The sequence below is a fragment of the Acipenser ruthenus genome, chromosome 31, assembly GCF_902713425.1.
Source record: "Acipenser ruthenus chromosome 31, fAciRut3.2 maternal haplotype, whole genome shotgun sequence".
Classification (NCBI taxonomy): domain Eukaryota; kingdom Metazoa; phylum Chordata; class Actinopteri; order Acipenseriformes; family Acipenseridae; genus Acipenser; species Acipenser ruthenus.
Genome location: NC_081219.1, coordinates 3,276,149 through 3,297,648, shown reverse-complemented (window position 1 = coordinate 3,297,648; position 21,500 = coordinate 3,276,149). Strand labels below are relative to the sequence as shown.

Sequence of the window (21,500 nt, the reverse complement as noted above, 5' to 3'; positions counted from 1 at the left end):
GGCAGTTTAATCAGAACCCTTTAGTGCAGGTAAGAGCAGTTTAACCCGAACACGTTAGTGTAGGTAAGAGCAGTTTAATCAGAACACTAGTGCAGGTAAGGGCAGTTTAACCAGAACACTAGTGCAGGTAAGGGCAGTTTAATCAGAACACTTTAGTGCAGGTAAGAGCAGTTTAATCAGAACACTAGTGCAGGTAAGGGCAGTTTAATCAGAACCCTTTAGTGCAGGTAAGAGCAGTTTAACCCGAACACGTTAGTGTAGGTAAGGGCAGTTTAACCAGAACACTAGTGCAGGTAAGGGCAGTTTAATCAGAACACTTTAGTGCAGGTAAGGGCAGTTTAATCAGAACACTAGTGCAGGTAAGAGCAGTTTAATCAGAACACTAGTGCAGGTAAGGGCAGTTTAATCAGAACAATTTAGTGCAAGTAAGAGCAGTTTAATTACCATTGTGAGTGGTTTCTTACTCCTTTATAACAACATTTCAGAAAACATAGGAGCAAACTTACAATATAATGTTTACAGAAAACCTTTTAATCTTATCGAGTAGCAATTTCGATTTGACCACATCTAGTTCTGGATAGCCCTGCCCAATGCCACTCATACCTTCTTCTCAAACTCCTCTCCCTGCTTGACCTCGCGGGGATACCCGTCGATCAGGAAGCCCTTGGAGACGTCAACCTTGGCGATCATGGCGTCCTTCAGCATGTCCAGAACAGTGTCCTGCAGACCAAGCACAGCAGGGTCAGGGGTGAGCTGCATTCACCGTGGAACTAAATATTCACAATACCACGCCTCTGTGTCTTTATCCAGGTTATGTCTCTTATTATTCAGTGTACCCTGATGGAAATTCTACCCCAGCACAAGCTTACACAGGACCAGTAGAACCTTGTTAGTGGCACTGCCAACAGCGGGGACAATGTCATGAATGAATAATAATAACGAGTGTGCTTTGGATAACTTCTTCCATGGCCATTTAGATTGGGGATCATTTTGCAGTGGTGGTATTTTCTAAAACAAGCACAAGCAGCTTTGGAACCGGCAACTGGCAACCTTTTGGTACAGGTGCGATCTCATGGTTGTTTTCCTATTGTGAAAAAGAGGTACATTTACCATTAATTATACATTATTTTTTTGCAAACTTAAACTGGAAACAGACAATCAATTTCTCTAAAATGAAAAAACAATTCACGACGATCAAGACAAAATGAGAAGTCCACCGTAAAATAGCACAAGTAAAAAAATGTACAAGACCCAATGTCTTCTTGAACTTCAAACGCTATTTTTTAAAGGTGTGTAAAACCTACAACTTTAGTTTGCTGTCCTGTAGAAACCCCATCAAATGTTATGTAAAACAAACATTTGTGTTTATAGTATATGCTGTGAAGCGTACTGATTTACAGGATCATGTCTCTTTCAATTAATAACATGGCTACAGTGTTTAATCATTGGGTTTTCATTCTGTTTCTCAGGAAGGTCTTTATCCGCTTCAGTGCTGAGAAACCCTTTTCTGCCTCTGCTGTAGTCATCGGAGTGGTAACAACTATCTTCAGTAGATTTGTAATCTCCGGAAATGTTCTGTCTAAGTTGTTATATATCATCAGTTCAAACATATGTAATTAATTTTTTGCCTTTTAAAAGCTTCTGTTTCATACCCTGTTTGCAAGTCAGTACAGGAAGTCTTATTAAGCATTGGATATGCTGGAACTGTTTCCTCTAGCACACCATCCAGGAAAGCTGCCTGATATTCATCAAAACGGTCACTCTGCTACAGCGCTGCAGAGACAAGGTGCTTTATGAAGTCAAACCGGTCCTTTGCATGAGACATAATAATGTCACAAATTTGCAAGGCAGCTCTGTCATAATCTTCTGTAGTATTTGGGCCCCTTTGTCTTTTTGGTATTGGTGGCAGGTTCTCGGGGAGGCTGGATTCCTGTGTTCTAACAGATGCTTGGATGTCCTGAATGCTTTGAATAAATTAAGTTACACCTGTAATATTCCTTGCCTGGGGTTTCCCATAGAAAATATCCACCTTCATCATGATGTTTTGGAACAAGTACTGAAAGAACAGAAACTCTCTGTCCAAAAACCATTAGCTTCTCTAACTGTGACACTGTCAAAGTCTCCTGAATTAATAACTGTCTAAAAACACTAACAGGTGATTGCACTGTTGAAACACTGTCCTCGCTGCTCCATTACCAAAATCCCACCTTGTTTGAGAAGCAGCTGGTCGTCTTTTCTTTACAACTTCATTCAAAACAGCAGTTTTCTTTGGAGAGCGAGAGAAAAAAGCTGAGAAACCAGAGAGGGTCTGGAAAACAATGCGAGCCTCTGAAACTGACTGGCTGCTTGTCCCATTATTAGATTGAGTTGATGGGCACAGCAATGGACACCATGTGCATTTGGATATTTTTCACTTACAAACTTCTGGACCCCACCAGTCTCGCCACACATTACACAAGCTCCATCATACCTCTGTGCAATTATTTGAGCCTTTTCACTTTCTTCTGTGAATATGGCATCTCGCTGTTGCATAGTGGCAGTGGAAATAGCTTCAGCATTTCCACGTTGCAACTCAGTAAACCCAAAAAATCATTCAACAACATGTCTAGCTTTGGGAACAATGTACCTAAAATTAGTACACTTTGGGAACTATTTGTAATGTCACTGGTTTCATCAACTTGACTAGCGACATAAAACAGTCTGTTTCAGTTCTTTCCCTGAGTTTAGTGCCGATTACAGCGTACTATACCAGACCCTTGTAGTCACAGCAAACCTCCAACATGCAGCCTAGAAGTTCATTTTGAACAGTCTTAAAGGCGCCTTTAAAAGACTGTGTCCTTCCTCAAGTGCGTTTCCATTGCCTGATCAAGCTTTGAAACAAAATCTACCAGCCCAAGAAACACACCAGGATTGGACGATGATGATGATTCATCATGACTCTGTCAGGCCAATTCAAAAGCTCCACTGAACTTCATGCATTCAATGATGCGTGTCAGTATGTGTCGGTTTATAGACACTTCTTCATTGTGCTTCTTTATGGCATTTCGATAGGCAGTGCTAGGCTGGACAGCAATATTCACTCTCCCTAACATACCTAGACGCATTTCACATGTCTAATGAACTCTTGAGTTCTCATGTTATTTTTTTGATTTAGAGATGTTGCAGGTCTGTAACTCAAGGAAAGCAAAACAGTGCATTGTTGATTTCACTTGCACAACCCCATGGCCTAAGCTTATAGCACGACTCATTAAAGGTTCGAGTGAATGCCCGTCCTCTGTCACTGTTCACCTGCACTAATTTTACTGACAATCTGCTTAGTCCTAACCTTTTGATCTAGAGTTTCTGCACTTCCTCCATTGTAGAAAAATTATTAGCAAGCAAAAATTCTACCTGGCAACGATGTACCAAAAAAAAAAAGGTTAAAAAACTAAAACACACCGAATGTACTCAGAAATTGAAATCTGTATTTATTTAAAATTAAATTGTCCCCGAATCCAAGTCGGTATCTAGTTTAAAGATTTATATAAACCGAATAAAAGGCTGATCAGCTAAAAACACACAAGAAAAAAAAATGCCTGGTGCGGCTATCAGCAACATGTAAAAAAATATATAAAAAAGATATTAAAATAGAAATATACTGTACGGTATATATAATAAACGATTAATAAATTAACAATGTAAAAAGCTAAGAAATTTGCTGAACACAGCAAGATATTACCATGAGAATTAGGCTAAATGTATTTTTTTTAAAAAGTCACAAAATTATTTATTCACAAATACTCGATCAAAAAAACGAACACTAAAAAAAGGGATCGAGCTAAAAACCTAAGGTTTGTGAGGTATTGGCCGTGGATCACCAATGAATTCTCCCAGGGCAATCACTATGTTCAGTGTTCTCCCCCTCCCACACCCTGTTTATGGTCACATGGTAGCGGTGCTGAGGGTGAATGAAGCACGACATATTGTAAATTACGAGTTGCACGCGCAGCACTACCCTATGTGAGCTCCATGCAAGAGCTACGCTGTGTGAGCCTTCTATCTGCAGCTAAAACGAAGTTGAACAAATAAGAGTATCCATAAACTCAAAACATTTAAAGTTAGACAAAGACAAATATAATTAGACTCATACATTTAAATTGAATATTTAAATAGTTTAAACGTTTGTGTAGATTAGCCTTTGTTGTTTTGACACATGCGTGCTAATCGCCTTGTTTTTAACCATCTGCGCTGAAGCCAGACATTTTCCAGCCAATCACAGCGAGTCCTGGGTGACGGCTGCATGCGCACGGCTGACTTGCGCGTTCGCATTTCTGAGCGAACGCAGCTGAGCTTCAGCCTGTTAAACACAAGGGATGAACAGCATTGCTGACATGCCAGTGTCACGTGAGAGGGGAAAATGAAATGCACATCACCTAGGATAATGCACATCACCCGGAAGAAGGGAAGCTAGAGAACACTGTTAACCAGCCGCCCCTGAGTTTAGTGCTGATTACAGCGTACTATACCAGACCTTTGTAGTCACAGCACAGATCCATGTTAAGTTTTAAAGAATATGAATATTACTTCAACTTTGCACCTTTATAACACAGTTAACCTATAAACGATAAACCGAGTTGAGTCTACAGATACTAAGAATGGAAAAAAAGCCCTAAAATGTATGTTTGATTTCTGTGTATATTTTATTTTTGATATTTCCTATGCAAATTATGCAGATAATTAATTGCAGTTTGGATGGGGTTGTTTTTCATATTAAAATAACCACTAAATGTACTATGAATATTGAAAGTACAAAAAGCAAACAGCCTTTATGAAGCAGATTATACATCATTAACATGTATGCAGAGCGCAATGGGGCATGTAGACTGTCCTGCTTGATATATTGCAGCATATGCATTGTGTAGAACAGTGGATTCCACTTCTCTTATATATGACAGATAATATTAGTTCAAGTCCTGTCTGTTAAAAAAAATCTGAGATCATGTAAATAAACTATATAAAAGAGAGGGCTATAATGTGCTCTAAATATAGTTGCACTGCAACACACAGAAAATGTTTCTTTAACTCGTCTAAGATCCTTGTTTATATTTTCTATATACTCCTCTATGGGTTGGTTTTCCCATGCTCAGTCTAACTTAGTCCACTCGATCAGATCAGCTAAACTAATTCACTTTCTGATCTAGTTTGCTCCAATTGGTACCATTTTGTTCTGTTTTCTAGTCCTGAAGTTAGTACTGGTACACTGCAGCTGACCCTGTGGCTTTTCAGTTTGGGACCTGTGACCAGTAAAGTACAAATAAAAACAAATTTCAACACAATATATTTTTTTCTATTAAAAAAATATTTTAAAGACAGTAGTTATTTATTCGAACATCCAATCTGGTACAGTATCCAAATAAGATCTGTTTAAAGCATTATTATTATTATTATTATTATTATTATTATTATTATCAATACGACTACTACTACTACTACTACTAATACTACATTAAACAGACTGCCATTTTGAATGTTCAGGTCTGTGTCAGTTCCATTCAGTTGCTGAGATTTAAAAAGTAAAGCCTTTATAATGTTGGGTTTACCACAGAATATACCAATTCTGTACTGAGTAAGCACGTCGTAAAATATACCGACTTGAATCTACAAAAGTGCGGCAGTCATTTCCACTGTTGTATAACAAATAGGCATTTGTGTAATGGCCTGAGCTGTGTTGATCTCCATCTAGTGGACAGTTTGTGCAAACCCCATCTCCAGGGAAAGGGGGAGGGTGTGTGGTCTGGGTCTCTTACCAGGGGGACGGGGAAAGGGGGAGGGGGTGTGGTCTGGGTCTCTTACCAGGGGGACGGGGAAAGGGGGAGGGGGTGTGGTCTGGGTCTCTTACCAGGGGGACGGGGAAAGGGGGAGGGGGTGTGGTCTGGGTCTCTTACCAGGGGGACGGGGAAAGGGGGAGGGGGCGTGGTCTGGGTCTCTTACCAGGGGGATGGGGAAAGGGGGAGGGGGTGTGGTCTGGGTCTCTTACCAGGGGGATGGGGAAAGGGGGAGGGGGTGTGGTCTGGGTCTCTTACCAGGGGGAAGAGGAAAGGGGGAGGGGGTGTGGTCTGGGTCTCTTACCAGGGGGAAGAGGAAAGGGGGAGGGGGTGTGGTCTGGGTCTCTTACCAGGGGGAGGGGGAAAGGGGGAGGGGTGTGGTCTGGGTCTCTTACCAGGGGGGGATGAGGAAAGGGGGAGGGGGTGTGGTCTGGGTCTCTTACCAGGGGGATGGGGAAAGGGAGAGGGGGCGTGGTCTGGGTCTCTTACCAGGGGGACGGGGAAAGGGGGAGGGGGTGTGGTCTGGGTCTCTTACCAGGGGGACGGGGAAAGGGGGAGGGGGTGTGGTCTGGGTCTCTTACCAGGGGGACGGGAAAAGGGAGAGGGGGTGTGGTCTGGGTCTCTTACCAGGGGGATGGGGAAAGGGGGAGGGGGTGTGGTCTGGGTCTCTTACCAGGGGGATGGGGAAAGGGGGAGGGGGTGTGGTCTGGGTCTCTTACCAGGGGGATGGGGAAAGGGAGAGGGGGTGTGGTCTGGGTCTCTTACCAGGGGGACGGGGAAAGGGGGAGGGGGCGTGGTCTGGGTCTCTTACCAGGGGGACGGGGAAAGGGAGAGGGGGTGTGGTCTGGGTCTCTTACCAGGGGGAAGAGGAAAGGGGGAGGGGGTGTGGTCTGGGTCTCTTACCAGGGGGACGGGGAAAGGGGGAGAGGGTGTGGTCTGGGTCTCTTACCAGGGGGACAAGCTCGCCCTTCTCCATGATGGCGGACAGCTTCTTGCCTCTCTCTGAGCCTGAGCTGACCTCTGCCCTGAGCAGGTCACCAGTGGACAGGTGAGTGTAGCCATATTTCTGGACAATCCTTTCACACTGGGTGCCTTTGCCAGAGCCAGGACCGCCTGCAAACAGAGATGCACACACACTCAGCACACTGACCTGTAATGGTTTTCAAAATACTAAACCTTTAAGAACAGTTTCTTTTGACTTGCTCATCTCAAAAGAAGAGTTATTACTACTTTGTAATTATGTATAAATGCACTCTAAACATGAACTAAGAGCACCCTGCTATTTTAGTCCACAACTGGCTATATCCCTGAAGAGAGAGACCCAGGGCTGAATGGACATAATTGTGCCAGGATTGTGCTTGCAGGGGAGATGAATCATTCATAGTGCCTATTCCGGCCTGGAGTAGCCACTGTCACGTCCCTTTTGGTTTTATTTCTCCTTTTTTTACACTTTTTTATTTTTATTTTTTTATTGCACTTTAAGTGATAAGTAGCAAGATATCAAGATGGAAGGGGTTTGGAAGGTTGTTCCCTTTACAGTATGTCTGGAAAGTCAACCAAGGTGATAAAGTGAAATTAGACACCGCCAGAAACCATCCTGACCAATGGTAAGGACACATTTGTAAAAATACTGTTTAAAAATAAATCAAAAGTAATTTCTATTTTCAGATAACATGCTAAATAAATACAGTGCTCCCTGAAATCATTGAAAACAGTGAATTAACCACATTTTGGAATATCAAGGGAGCACTGTATATGATTCCAAAGGGAGCTTCTCAGTGAAGCATTACAAAGACATTAGTGATGGCATTCTGAGAGTTAAAACAAGAAGGAATGGAATATAAATCACTGGGACTTACCAACTACAAAGATGATCTTGCTGTTCTTCAGTTTATCTGAGGGAGACACAGAGAAAGACCATTTAATGTAATTTCCCCCATAAAGCAAAACAGGAACACTGTGTTTAAAAAGTCAACAACAGGACGAGGCCCTGCTGTTGAAGCCCTCCCCTTACAGCGAGGGAAGAACTTCACTGCTCACAAACAGAAACAATTTAACACCTTCCTCAGTGTCCTGCGACTCCTAGCAGAGCCTGTGACTGCCTGATGCCATAGGCTCACAACAGTACCTGGTTCAGAGGCAGACTGAACTTTTGTCGCTATTTCAGAAGAACAACTGGTTCCCATTTTGACGGATGATTTCCACTTTTCTTTCTCCTTGCCCTTCTTTTCTCCAGAGCAAATGTTCTCAGAAACAAACAGAACTGCTACTTAACTTTTTCCTCCTCACTCTGGCTACAGTCAAACAGATGTTGCCATGGTTACGGTTGCTAGCCTGACAGGCCTAGCCCACTTCAAAGGAACACAACTTGGCAGCTGAGTTGTGGAGGGTTGGACAAGGTTAAGTTTTTTTTTTTATTTCTTTCTCTCTCTTTTTTTTTTTTAAATAAAACACAGAAGTGTATGTTTTATTTTTTTATAAGAAAAAAAGTACTGTGCTTCCACAAAAAAACTTTATTAATTATTGACTGTGCTTCCCTCAAAAGCTCTACCCTGGTTAAGATAAGAATAAATCTGGCTCTGGATTGACTTAAGAAGCTCAGCTTGGTTAACCATTACAGAAATGTGACATGTCACTAAATTCCTTATTCTGTGTGTTTGCATAGTCTGCAGTCTGAAACATATTTTAACTCTGCATTCCTATATAGTCTATTTCTTACAAAAAAGTAATACTAAAGTTTATTTAGTAACTTTGTATTAGAATGTAACCAGAACAACCACACTATATTATGCACTCTACTATATACAAAAGTGTCCAAAATAATTTACACAACAGTTTATTGCATTAATATGGCACTATATTTTGTATTGAGACACTATACAGATTTATACTTTTTTATTTATTTTTTTATAAAACCAATCAACAGATTTCTTCAGGTTTTGAAATAGTACTTGGGGAGTTAAAAGTTTGTTTTACTTTTATACTCCTGCCACCCCAAATCGTGAATTTTTTGTTTTTAAAAAATAATAAGTCGGACAATACAGGGTGTCCCAATACTTGCTGGAGGGTCGGAAGGTGCAGGAAATGTGTCGCATATACATTTATTTTGAATATTCATTTTTTTTAATTGACTGAAATAAAACACACTAGGACAAAAGCAATGTCGAACGAAACATATAGAACAAATCTATTATTAATGAATTGGTCACAGCATTTCAGCCATTTCATTGCAGGAGTACCAGTGGTGTAAACTGAGGCTACCCAGTGTGGGTGGGACAGTCTGGATCAGACAGCAGCAGCTCCTCTCTGGGAACCCGATCCCGTGGTGTGGGCTGGGTAATCATACTCTCCCTGAATTCCACAGGCGATATAGTCAGTCTGTCTGAACTTATAAAACCACCCCTCCCTCCCACCCTGCCTGCTCCACACCCTCGACTGGGGGGCTAATTATAGCAGAGCTGGGGTGGGGGGGTCTTTTCCTAGATTATAAGCAGCACCCTGACTGCTTACACAGTGATGTGAATTTTGATACACCGGAAACTTTTTGTAGTTTCAATACTCCGTAATAAAAAACAGTCAGATCTAGTATATTTTATTACATGTCCTGAATCCCATCCTCTTTTGAAATATATCTTGCTAGTAAAACTATAGTTTGGTAGATGTGAAGTTAGTGTATCTAAAGCATTCCAGTTGATCTGTGGAATACAGTTCTTTTAGGTTTTAGCATACTTTATTTTCACACACACACACACTGCCAGGCCTCACATGACCTGCCCTCCAGCACTGAAAGCCCAGTCTGTCCATCTCAGGGTCGCGCATTTACCTGCTGAGTGATAATTAATAATTTAATACTGAGAGAGACAGAGGGGCAAGGGTTGTTCCTGGTCTCTTATCTAACATACCTCAGACAAACATCCAGTCAACAGAGAACCCCAGCCACCTCAACTACACCTCCTGGTGGGGGCTGACGGTGCAGACCCTTAAGAAAATCTTTTTTCACTATCAAATATCTCAGACGGACATTGCATTGCTTTGCTATACCAAATACTTTTGGCCCTAAGTTGTTATTTTATTAACAGCCCAGCAGTGTCTTGTAAGATTTTCTAAATAAATAAACACACTTTCCACTCCACTGCATACACAGTACTGTACCATAGCTACGGCTCCACAGTATATTCTTGTTTTGTGGAGCTCGTAAATCAGGCAGGCTGGCAGTAATGAGGAGTGACTGCTCTAGGCTGATTACTCCAAGACGTGATTTCAGCACCGACCACCTTTTTACACTCTGGAGCCTGACAGCGGATGTCGGTGAGGTATCGCCCCCTGGAGGACAAAGGCCATCCCTGCAGGTGTCTGCCTAAGATCACCGAGTGGCTAGCCAGTAGGGGTCCCTGTAGGAAGGCGATTCCCTGCCGATTCTGCTGCCCTAACTTCCGGGAGATCCAGGGACGATGCAACACTCCCTGTGGAGTCTTTTTATGGAATATGTTAATCGACAACAATGCCTGGGCACTTGGCATTAAACAGCAGCAGTCAATTCCTCGAAAAATTAATTTGAGAAAACTGTCGTGCAACAATCTAGTGCACGAGCCTGAGCTAATATGAAAGGTCTATAGGATCTACTGTTCACATTTTAAAAACACACCTAAGTGTTAGTGAGTGAAAGGAAACACTGTTACTCTCTGATGAATAATTCACAATTCCTGAATCTCACTTACATTGTTACAGACAACACTGATGAAAGCACATGTTTACCTGCCATGATGAGCTGATCTGCGAGTAGAAATCCTTCAACCTGAAAACAGAAAGAATAAAAGTAAAAAAAACAGTAGTGAAGCTACCCAGCACCACAACCCTGCTTCCTGTATACCAGCACTTGTTGGCTCTGCCTATTGAATAACACGGAATGAGCGGCTACCAAAAGGTCAGGTCACTGTATCGGGTTATACCTTCTTCAGTATTACATCCCTACAAGCTGGGAGGAGACTGGGTGTTTCATAAGTCCCAGAACACAGGAATGGTAGTGGATGGGGTCCAAGTTCCAAGGACCAGAAGCACCACACAGTCCTGAGCACCCCACCTGAGGTGACAGAGTCTGGGGCATTCATTAAAGAGATGACCCATAAGGACTGGAAGGCCATTGTGGAGGAGCTGGAAGCCGCAATGCATACGGTCGGCAGGACCATGCTGAGGAATACGTCATGGCTCTGTGTGCCACACAGATATCCTGCATGTGGAACCACCGCTGTTCTGGAACACTCAGGGTCTTTCTGTAAGGGTTAGGATCTGAACGCTGGGAGATGCAATGTGTTTCCAAGTTGTAGCCCATGCAGGGATCTGAATAGTCTAGGGGAGCTCCTCAGCTCCTCTCTCAATATTAATAGCTCTGTACAAGTGTAAACCGACCTGACTGTGAAACTGAATCCGAGACGCTTACAGATTGAGGATTTTGTACTGTAACGCACCACAGCCACCCCACTCTCCTGTATTCATATCTAAACTTCATAAATACTTTACATAATGTATACTGTACACCCACCTGTGCGGAATGAGGCTGTAATTCTATCAAGGGTTTCTACTTACATATAAATCACGAGGGCGCTAGCCCAGATAGAATGACAGCCTTACATGTACCATTTTGGTGTATATTATTTATTATAATACACAGTGACATCACAGACAGAAGTTGTGTAACTAGCAGTGTTTATTATTAACAACTGAAGAATAAAAAAAATGTAAAATAAGTTTATTTTAACACTCAGTATTTGTTATGTTATTAACATGTTACATGGGAGGCTGTCTGGTCCAGTGGTTAAAGAAAAGGGCTTGTAACCAGGAGGTCCCCGGTTCAAATCCCACCTCAGCCACTGACTCATTGTGTGACCCTGAGCAAGTCACTTAACCTCCTTGTGCTCCGTCTTTCGGGTGAGACGTAATTGTAAGTGACTCTGCAGCTGATGCATAGTTCACACACCCTAGTCTCTGTAAGTCGCCTTGGATAAAGGCGTCTGCTAAATAAACAAATAATAACTACTACTAAGAATCGGAGTATCAGAGAATCGGTGGAGTTGGATGATTCCCTTTGCTTTCTGAATCAGTCTATACTGCATAACATCCCATGGACAGCATGTGGCTGAGGTCATTTCTCACTAAATTTATGTCGCTTATTGTTTTTCTAAGAATATTTGCATTATTTTTCTCTTCTACATATCCCCCAATCACCAGCACAGTAATCAAAACAAACAAGTGTGTATGCAGTTAAAAAGACACTCATTACACTAATAAAAAAGATGTATTAAAACCTCTGAATGTAATAAAAAGTAAGTGCAAAAAAGTAATGCAAGTGCAGAAATGTACAGAACAGGCAGGATACGTTACTGCAGATTGTTTCCAGCTAAGAACTCTGTGATACGTATCTGGACAATCTTTTTTTGCAAGTATTAACGGCAAACCTTGTCAGTGTTTTCTAAAAAATCCCAGTTCGGCTTTATATCCGGATGCTGCTCCATATTAGTAGTGTTACAAGCGCAGCACGCACACGATTACGTCATCCGTGTCTGTTTCAGGCAGTGTCCTGGTTGCTAAGGTGACACTGAGAATTCTTCCTCTGGTGTTGTCAGAGTTTCAGTTTCGGTTGTATTTTCGTCAGCACTCTCCTCTTCAACTACAACATTCCAAGCTTTTTTGAAGCAACATGGCATTGCTTGCTGACTGATGGAGTTCCAAGAATGCTTCAGCAAGCGCACAGTATCTAACAGAGACATTTTATTTACACACTGAATTTTCGTGATGCGCATGTTTCTCTTTCCAGCCATGCTTGCTGTTGCAGTCAGTGCTGTTTTTTCAAACTGTAAACCTACACTGCGTACAGGGATTAAATAGCCAAGGTACAGTACAGGGGTAATCGCTCAGTAACGAGGTGCAAACAGCTGATTGATCGATCTGTCAAGCTTTTACTACAGTAAAGTGCTGCCTTTTGTATTGAAATCTATGTGAATGGCAACGTAATGAGGTGAAAACAGCTGATTGGTGGATTAGTAAGAGCGATTCCTACAGTAACAAGCAGTGTGTTTATTATTTAAATCTATGTGAATGGCACATTACGAGATCCAAACAGAGAGTTTGCCCGAAATATACAGCGTGCTTAAGACGGTATAAACGATGCCCAGTCAGGTACTCTGAAATACAACAGTGGCCAGCAGCAGTGCTCATAGTTGTTGAAGCTGAAGAGCAGATCAATAAATAATCCATTATTTATTTATTTATTTATGGATTTTAAAAGCTTGGTTTAGCTCGCCTTTAAATGTTTGAAGTTCTATGTGTCAAGCCAATTAATTTTGTGTGTTAAGTATTAGCGTTGTTACATTTGGTATCTTTTTATGTTGAATTTATCTTGTGGGAATGTGTAATAGCTGTTGCACTACATTGAGTTATCCTGCTGAATAAAGTTTTAATAATTCACAGCAAACTTTAATTAAACCTTTCTGTTTAAAACATATGGGACTTTACTGTAGTACTTGAACAATAGGATGCAATTGTGAACCCAGGGTGCACTTCAACAAAATACACATCAGGTGAGTGCCATTCTGATCTATAGAACAGATTTCATTAAATGATGGATTTTGTATTTGCTTCATGACAAAGTTGAATGGCAACAGTGTTGAAGGAGGAAGCAACAGTTCAAACATATGTAGCCAGTACAGTATGGAGGGTTCTGGAACACTTCAGAAACAGGACTCCTTAGCACCCTACATTAGAGACAGAAAGGCACTACTGAAACCCACCTGCACTGTTACATGCTTGACCTCCATAAACCTGTTACAATTTTAATTCATTATCTCAGTGGCAGTATTTATTTCGATCAATTGCACAGCCCCCAAGAACTGAATATAGTAGAGCTGTTTTAGAAACTGAGAGTCCAGATCTGATAGACACATTTTACTTGTGTTTTCTGAACTATTTCAGATAAAGACCCCACACCTGACTGCAGCTAGTGCCACTGTCCCTCTCCTTCAAAGATCTCGTAGATAAAGACCCCACACCTGACTGCAGCTAGTGCCACTGTCCCTCTCCTTTAAAAGATCTTGTGGATCAAACATTGAGTCCAGCTTATCAAGATGACCCTTGTCTTTTAAATGCCAGCCCTGAGTCAGCTGTAGGTCTCACTGACAGGCTGGCTTGCCTATTTTTGACTCCTGGCTGGAGACACCCATGGCTCCATGGGATTCTAAATATGTCCCTCTCGTAAATTGTTTCAGACACCTGCTCCCTTAAGAAGATCCATACTGTACATTGTGCCCTTAGCTAAATAAATTAAAAATAATAAATTAAAATCTACATCAAGAAATACTATTTTTGGAGTAATATTTTTCATTTCTCATAGGAATTTATGTTACTAAAAGCAAGTTGTATTTATTGAGGTGCTGTTTTTGGAAGTGTGAAATTAGATGAAAGATAAATCGACTATAGTGGTGAATCTATTTCTGTTTTTTTTTTAAATTATTATTATTATTATTCAGTAGTTCGGGACAAACACCAATCACAAAATGTTTTAGTACAAATATTTATTGTAGAGAATGCGGAGTATGCGATTTAACAGAAAAGTATGCTGTATATACACATTCATTTGGCATCAAACCTAAACTTGGTTTGAGGGTTCGCTGCCTGGCCAACTGGACGAGGCTGAGACCCCCATTTGATAAAACATAAAAACTGTTAAGAAAGGTGGAGATGGGGAGGTGGTGGGTTACGATGAAATCAAAACGCAACTGAGAGATAAGTGAAGAGGGTATTTATAGTGCTAACAATTTAAATTAGCTAATGTGTAAATTGAATGATTCAATTTGGTGATGCGGAGATTGGTGTCTGACCCTCCTCCCGAACTTTAATTATAAATTTCATTTCAGTAGTTCGGGACAAACACCAATCACAAAATGTTTTAGTACAAATATTTATTGTAGAGAATGCGGAGTATGCGATTTAACAGAAAAGTATGCTGTATATACACATTCATTTGGCATCAAACCTAAACTTGGTTTGAGGGTTCGCTGCCTGGCCAACTGGACGAGGCTGAGACCCCCAAAAAGAACAAGCCGGTCTCAATGCCACAATTAGAATTGAATATAGCCCACTTGAAGGTTTAGCCAACCTTTAACAAATGATCATCAGCACGCAGGAGAGGAAAACAAAACCCATTTTTGGGAAATAAACCTCTGGGAATCCATGGCTGATTCGATTGCCCTTCCTCCAGGCAGGCTACTAACACTTAAGAGCACATTTCTGTAAAAGCAATTTTAGGCTCCATAATATTTGTTATAATGTAAACTTGGTAAGCACTGGAGGATCAACGACCTAACCGTTTGATAAGAGAGTCTGGAACCCCGTGGGAAAAAGCTGCTACGATTCTGAAGGAAGGACCGGAAAACTGCTCAGCTGCGAATCCGGACCTGGAAATAAATCAGGTGAAAGAAGAACAAATGTTGGGTGACGATTGTTCAGTTTTTGTTAATAAACAGCGGGCCTGAGGGTGATGCGCCCTGAGAAAGATGGAGATGGACAAGAGAGAAAGGGGTCATATGGGCCAACATGGGAGTTTAATTTATAAACAAAATTGAAAAGCTTTCTCTAATCTTCCTTGTCCGTTTTACTTCTTTTGAGCAGGAAGGAAAGGGTATCAGATGAGGGGATTGCTAGGTCAGAGATTAAGGGGTGAATCTGGGGGTTGAATTTGAGAGCGATGTAGACTCCCAGCACCTATGGGAACCCAAGAAGGCTAAGAGAAAGAGCTGTAAGGTTTTATCTAAAACAGGCAGGAGTAGCTGGAGCAGATGAGAGGCATCAAGAGAGTACGTTGATGGCAATAGGTAGGCAAGCAGGAGGAGAAAGAGATTCTGATAGTTGAAGCCCTTTCAGGATTAGTGAAATTTGTGAGTTGCAGAGTGTAGAGCTGGGACACTGAAATTGAGTTGAGTTTGTAGAAAAACTTGATGCCGGAAATTCAAATCTTATCGCTCTGTTCTTAAGGGACATAAAACAGGATGACACTACGGGCACTGAAAATGATGGAAAGGAATGTTGAATGCAAAGTGAAATTTTAAAGCAATTCCAGGATGACCGGTACATTTGCAGTGAGCGGGGAGTGATGCCGAGAAGAGTTGTTTCTTGAGCCTGCAGAAATCAGGGAATGCAGCAGGTGGCTCACATGAATGTCAGGTCTGAAAAGAGGAATCTGAGTTTGCAGGAGGTCGTCTTCGGAAGCCAATGCTCTGAATCCCTGCGTTTGGAAACGAGAAAGAATCAATTATATTCAGGTGGCAGAGAATGTGTTGAGCTCTGAAAATGAACTGATGAGTAACAGATAAACAGGTAATCCTTCTGAATATTCTCATTATAATGAACGATCTTGTTAAAGATTTAGACTGAAGGTGAATTGTGAGTGGAGAAGAATGGATTTTGAGCCCAGGAAGACCCCCAAAAGGAGTGCGGCTACAGCAAATGGACACACTTTGCGCAATGACGAGGAGTGATCGGTTATAGGAATAATGCTGAATTCGTTGGGCCATGGAGCAGAAAACCAATTTTCCCTTGTAGTATCCTCCAAAGCCAAGAGAGGGAGCTGCATCTTTGAACGGCTGAATGTCTTTGTGCAGCAGGAGACAGTTGTCGTAAAAGAAAGTACTGCCATTCCTTTCTTTTAGTAGGAGCTCCCACAGGCGGAGTTCCTTGCGAAAAAAAAGGAACCAAACCATAAGTATGACATCATTGAGGGAATCGACAGAAAGGATCAAATAGAGAGAAGGTAGGAGATAAAAGCTCTGCCTCGAGGATTTATCCTCATTGCGTACAAATTGCAAAGCATATGACATGGTTTATTTAAATTTCGAGAAAGCTTTTGACAAAGTCCCACATAAAAGATTAATTTCTCATATTGAACGCAGTAGGGATTCAATGAAATGCATGCACGTGGATTAGGGAGTAGTTAACATGTAGAAAACAGAAGGCCTCCAGAGTATGCAGTATTGCGGCCCTGACTGATATTCAAAGAAATGGGAATGGTTTTGAAAGTGTTTGAATAAACTGCCGGTAAGCTGAAAGAAGAAAAGCATCTCACAGAGAAGAGACCACTATGGGGTCGTGCTGGACACCCATGGCGGCCAGGGAGGTCACTGCAGGGGCCTGCTGAATGCCTGTAGTGAGGGGAGGGTAGCCTAAAAGGTTACATTTGGAAGACCGCGGAGGTAAGGAATAGAAGGGGGCAGTGGGGCCCTGTTGAAGCTCGCAGCTGGTAGAAAAACGTTTGACAGAGAAGGGAGCACTATGGGGGCCTGCTGGACGCCCATAGTGGCCAGCGAGGTCACTGCAGGGGCCTGCAGTGATGGGGGGTGGGGAATGCGGGAGCAGCCGCACCCAACTGTAATTACTGATTAGAGGAAACATCAAAAATAGAGCAAGGTAACCAGTGGTGTATTACAGGGATCAGTATTAGGTCCTCTGCTATTCCTAATCTACATAATGATTTAGATTATGGCATAGTAAGCAGACTTGTTAAATTTGCACACAACACAAAAATAGGTGGAGTGGCAAACACTGTTGCAGCAGCGAAGGTCATTCAAAATGATCTAGACAGCATTCAGAACTGGGCAAGCACATGGCAAATGACATTTAATAGAGAAGTGTAAAGTACTGCACACAGGCAAGAAAAATGTGCATTATAAATATCATATGGAAGATACTGAAATTGAAGGAATCTTTGAAAAAGACCTAGGAGTTTATGTTGACTCAGATATGTCTTCATCTAGACAATGTGGGGAAGCTGTAAAAAGGCCAACAAGATGCTCGGATATATTGCGAAAAGTTTTGAATTTAAAATCAAGGGAAGTAATGCTAAAAATGTACAATGCATTAGTAAGACCTCACCTAGAATACTGTGTTCAGTTCTGGACACTTCATTAAAAGAAAAAGGATATTGCTGCTCCAGAAAGAGTGCAAAGAACAGCGACCAGAACTGTCCCGGATTTAAAACACATGTCGTATGCAGACAGGCCAAAAGAAAAGAAGCTATTCAGACTTGAACAAAGACTACGCGGTGATCTGATTCAAGCTTTCAAAATCCTAAAAGGTATTGACAACTTCAACCCAGGAGACTTTTTGAACCAGGAGTCACAAATGGAAATTAGACAAAGGGGCATTCAGAACAGAAAATAGGAGGCACTTTTTTTTTTTTTTTACATAGAAAATTGTGAGGGTCTGGAACCAACTTAGTAATGTTGAAGCCGACACCCTGGGATCCTTCTTGATCCTTCTTGATGATACTCTGAGATCAATAAGCTACTAACAACCAAACGAGCAAGATGGGCTGAATGGCATCCTCTTGTTTGCAAATCCTCCCATGCTCCCATGTAGTTTAAATGGCCTAGGAGGGACAGAAGATTGCGTTTAGTAGGGGGGGGGGGGGGGACCAGACCGGACAGAAAAGTGGAAATATAAAAAAAATACAATCCCCTGAGGACAGGCTCAATGGGCATGATTTTAAATGTGTTTGATATATTGGCTTTAGCCAGTCATGCGTTTTTCCCAGCAATTTTGATTAAGAATATGGCGTGGTCGATTTGCATATTGCAGGGAGCAATCTTCGTGAGGGACTGTTGATGCTGGGTGTGGTGGAGTTACGGTGAGCGGAAATGAAGGAAGTTACAGGCAGAATAGCACAGGTTCCTTCAATGAAGTTATTACAAATCTGGCAAAACAATCTCTGGATACAAATGCTCAAAACTGCCGATGAGCAGTGAGGGAAGGGAACCAGAAAGGTTAGGGAAGGGAACCAGAAAGGTTAGGGAACTTGCAGTGAGAGAAGGGAACCAGAAAGGTTATAGTTAGAGGTGAAGGGAGCACTATGGGGGCCTGCTGGACGCCCATAGTGGCCAAAGAGGTCATTGCAGGGGCCTGCTGGACGCCTGCAGTGAGGGAAGGGAACCAGAAAGGTTATAGTTAGAGGTGAAGGGAGCACTATGGGGGCCTGCTGGACGCCCATAGTGGCCAAAGAGGTCATTGCAGGGGCCTGCTGGACGCCTGCAGTGAGGGAAGGGAGCCAGAAAGGTTATAGTTGGAGGTGAAGGGAGCACTATGGGGGCCTGCTGGACGCCCATAGTGGTCAAAGAGGTCATTGCAGGGGCCTGCTGGACGCCTGCAGTGAGGGAAGGGAGCCAGAAAGGTTATATTTGGAGGTGAAGGGAGCACTATGGGGGCCTGCTGGACGCCCATAGTGGCCAAAGAGATCACTGCAGGGGCCTGCTGGACGCCTGCAGTGATGAGGGGGTGTAACCAGAAGGTTACAGATGCATATTATACAACAGTGGCGGGTGTCGAAACCCCAGGATAGATCGCGGGAGCAGCCGCTCCTAACTGTAATAACAATCTCTGGATACAAATGCTCAAAACTGCTTAAGCACAGAAAGAAAAGCATTTCACAGAGAAAGGATCACTATGAGGGCCTGCTGGACGCCCATAGTGGAAAAAGAGGTCACTGCAGGGGCCTGCAGTGAGGGGAGGTAACCTGAAAGGTTATAGTTGGAGCCAGAATGCTCAGGAACTGCTAAATGAGCCTTTGATTGACAGGTGCGATGGTCCTGCTTTCGGATTTTTCCGGTAGTAGAAGCGCTTCGTGGAGATGCAGTCGGTGCGGGGGAGGTGTTTCAAGTCCGCTTATAATACGCGGAAATTGGGCTTTCTTCTTGAGTCGCGGGTTGGAATTTGTAAAAACACCCATACTGACATGGGTTGGGCTTGTTTTGTGATACTTGGCAACACTGGGTAAAGCAACGATCAGTGATGACGTCATAGCGCCTGCGACGGGAAGGATGAAATAAAGTAAACAAATTCTCCTTACGTGCTGTAGATTTGAATGGGATGTTGTTGCTACGAAAATAAAGCTGGAGCCGGGAGATCGTCCAGTCTCTGATGTCAGGAGTTGCGGAGGAACGAGTGGCCAGGCGGGAGCCACAGCAGACAGGAGAAGCTGACATCTGGGCAGAGAAGTTTGGAGTGGTAATACCGCCGACCGAAGTTGTGGTGGAGTTGGCCCGGGAAGGGCTGGTTGAACTGGTTGCGTGGATCTCGGCTCCGGGAAAACAGCAAACAGATCGTCATCCGTCGAAACGGAATAATCCAGACTGCAGACCATGATGCGTGCATGTACGATGAAATCAAAACGCAACTGAGAGATAAGTGAAGAGGGTATTTATAGTGCTAACAATTTAAATTAGCTAATGTGTAAATTGAATGATTCAGTTTGGTGATGCGGAGATTGGTGTCTGACCCTCCTCCCGAACTTTAATTATAAATTTCATTTATTAATATGTAAATATCTTTTGTAGTAAAAAGCATTGCTTGCCTTTGAATTCCAGTTAAGTGAAGGTTTTACCAGATCATTTTTCAGTTCTGACCCAAAGTCATTTAACCCTTACAATATTTAGTAACAATGCATTCCATTCCATTAAATATTACCTTAGTAATAAAATAACATCTCCAAATATCAAATAAAAAGTCAGTCTTACTGAGAGGATTGAGCACGATTGGAAGATAATATTTCTTGATTTGAGTTTCTTGTTTGGTAATTGAGATTTGACACAGAATTTAAACTGAAGTAGATTTTGCGCACAGAAACAAAGAGACAGTATGAATGTAATGTTTTCATATGAAGCCTCGCCCCAAACTCTGTTTCTATGGGGTTGAGCTTGTCTGGCGATACGGGTTTTACCTGCACTGTAGTGTGTGTAAAGAAGAGTCAAACAACAGCTAGTGAGAGCAAGCCCTCCTTCACCTAAAACATTTCAAAGACAGTGAGGCACATGAAACCATCCTTCCCATTTCTCAAAATGCTTAGCAGGTCTTAAAGCATGCTTTATGTAAGGAATTAAACACCATTTGGCTAACTAAGCAATTTATTCAACATTCGATTAAAACGCATTAAGTCCCTCTCTGCCAGTTAAGGATTTTAAAAACATTCCACTACAAGTTATCTTTATGTGTGTGCATGACAAATGGACAGTTGAAAGTATTTTACAAGTGGCACTACATGTTCCAAATGAGGGGCAACAGGAAATGTTACAGCCGGGCAGCAGTGTGGAAGTGGAAGTTAGTGGGTTTGAGTATCTCAGTGGTTAGAGTGCTCTGCTACATTGTGAAAGGCAGTGGATTTGAGTAGCTCAGTGGTTAGAGTGCTGAGCTGCAGTGTGGGAGGTAGTGGTTTGAGTAGCTCAGCGCTTATATGAATGCTAAGTGGTTTCCACCATTACAGCCATTAAGTCCAGTCACTCCAAAGAGATTTTCGCCTCTCCTGAAGTTGTGTTAATGTGCATCTTGATTGATGCAGGTACAGTATGTTCGATCCAAATGCAACCGTTAAGGGTGGGGTACATATTACTGTTATTATATGCAGACTCACACTGTTTTGTATTATTTCCTTTAGATTTGGTTACAGTTGTGGCTGTTCAAACTATGCAAAATTATACAATATTATGCACCCTACACACACATAAAACTATTACATACAAAATTAAATCATGGGGAAGGCCAATAGAACTAAAACTCCCAGGAGAGGCTCAGACTTGTTTGATTAACAGGAATCTGTCAGTTTAGCTACTTTTTAAAAAGTAGAATATTTTTATACTGCACCTGCAGAACAATGTCTTTGGAATG

At 42.2% G+C, this 21,500-nt stretch overlaps 1 protein-coding gene across 4 annotated transcripts in view; it reads right to left on the bottom strand.

Moving 5' to 3' along the window:
* LOC117396924 (adenylate kinase isoenzyme 1) overlaps nt 1-21,500 on the bottom strand; it is a 68,200-nt gene that overhangs the window by 4,774 nt on the left and 41,926 nt on the right. For 3 of the 4 annotated variants that reach the window (XM_033995278.3, XM_033995279.3, XM_033995282.3), the window contains 4 exons: nt 10,560-10,599; nt 7,664-7,699; nt 6,754-6,917; nt 604-720 (listed from right to left, as the gene is read on the bottom strand). In XM_033995278.3, the coding sequence (XP_033851169.2) occupies nt 604-720; nt 6,754-6,917; nt 7,664-7,699; nt 10,560-10,599 (357 nt within the window). Of the gene's footprint in view, nt 1-603; nt 721-6,753; nt 6,918-7,663; nt 7,700-7,932; nt 8,080-10,559; nt 10,600-21,500 lie in introns of those variants that run through there. The other variant, XM_033995280.3, reaches the window with a different exon arrangement.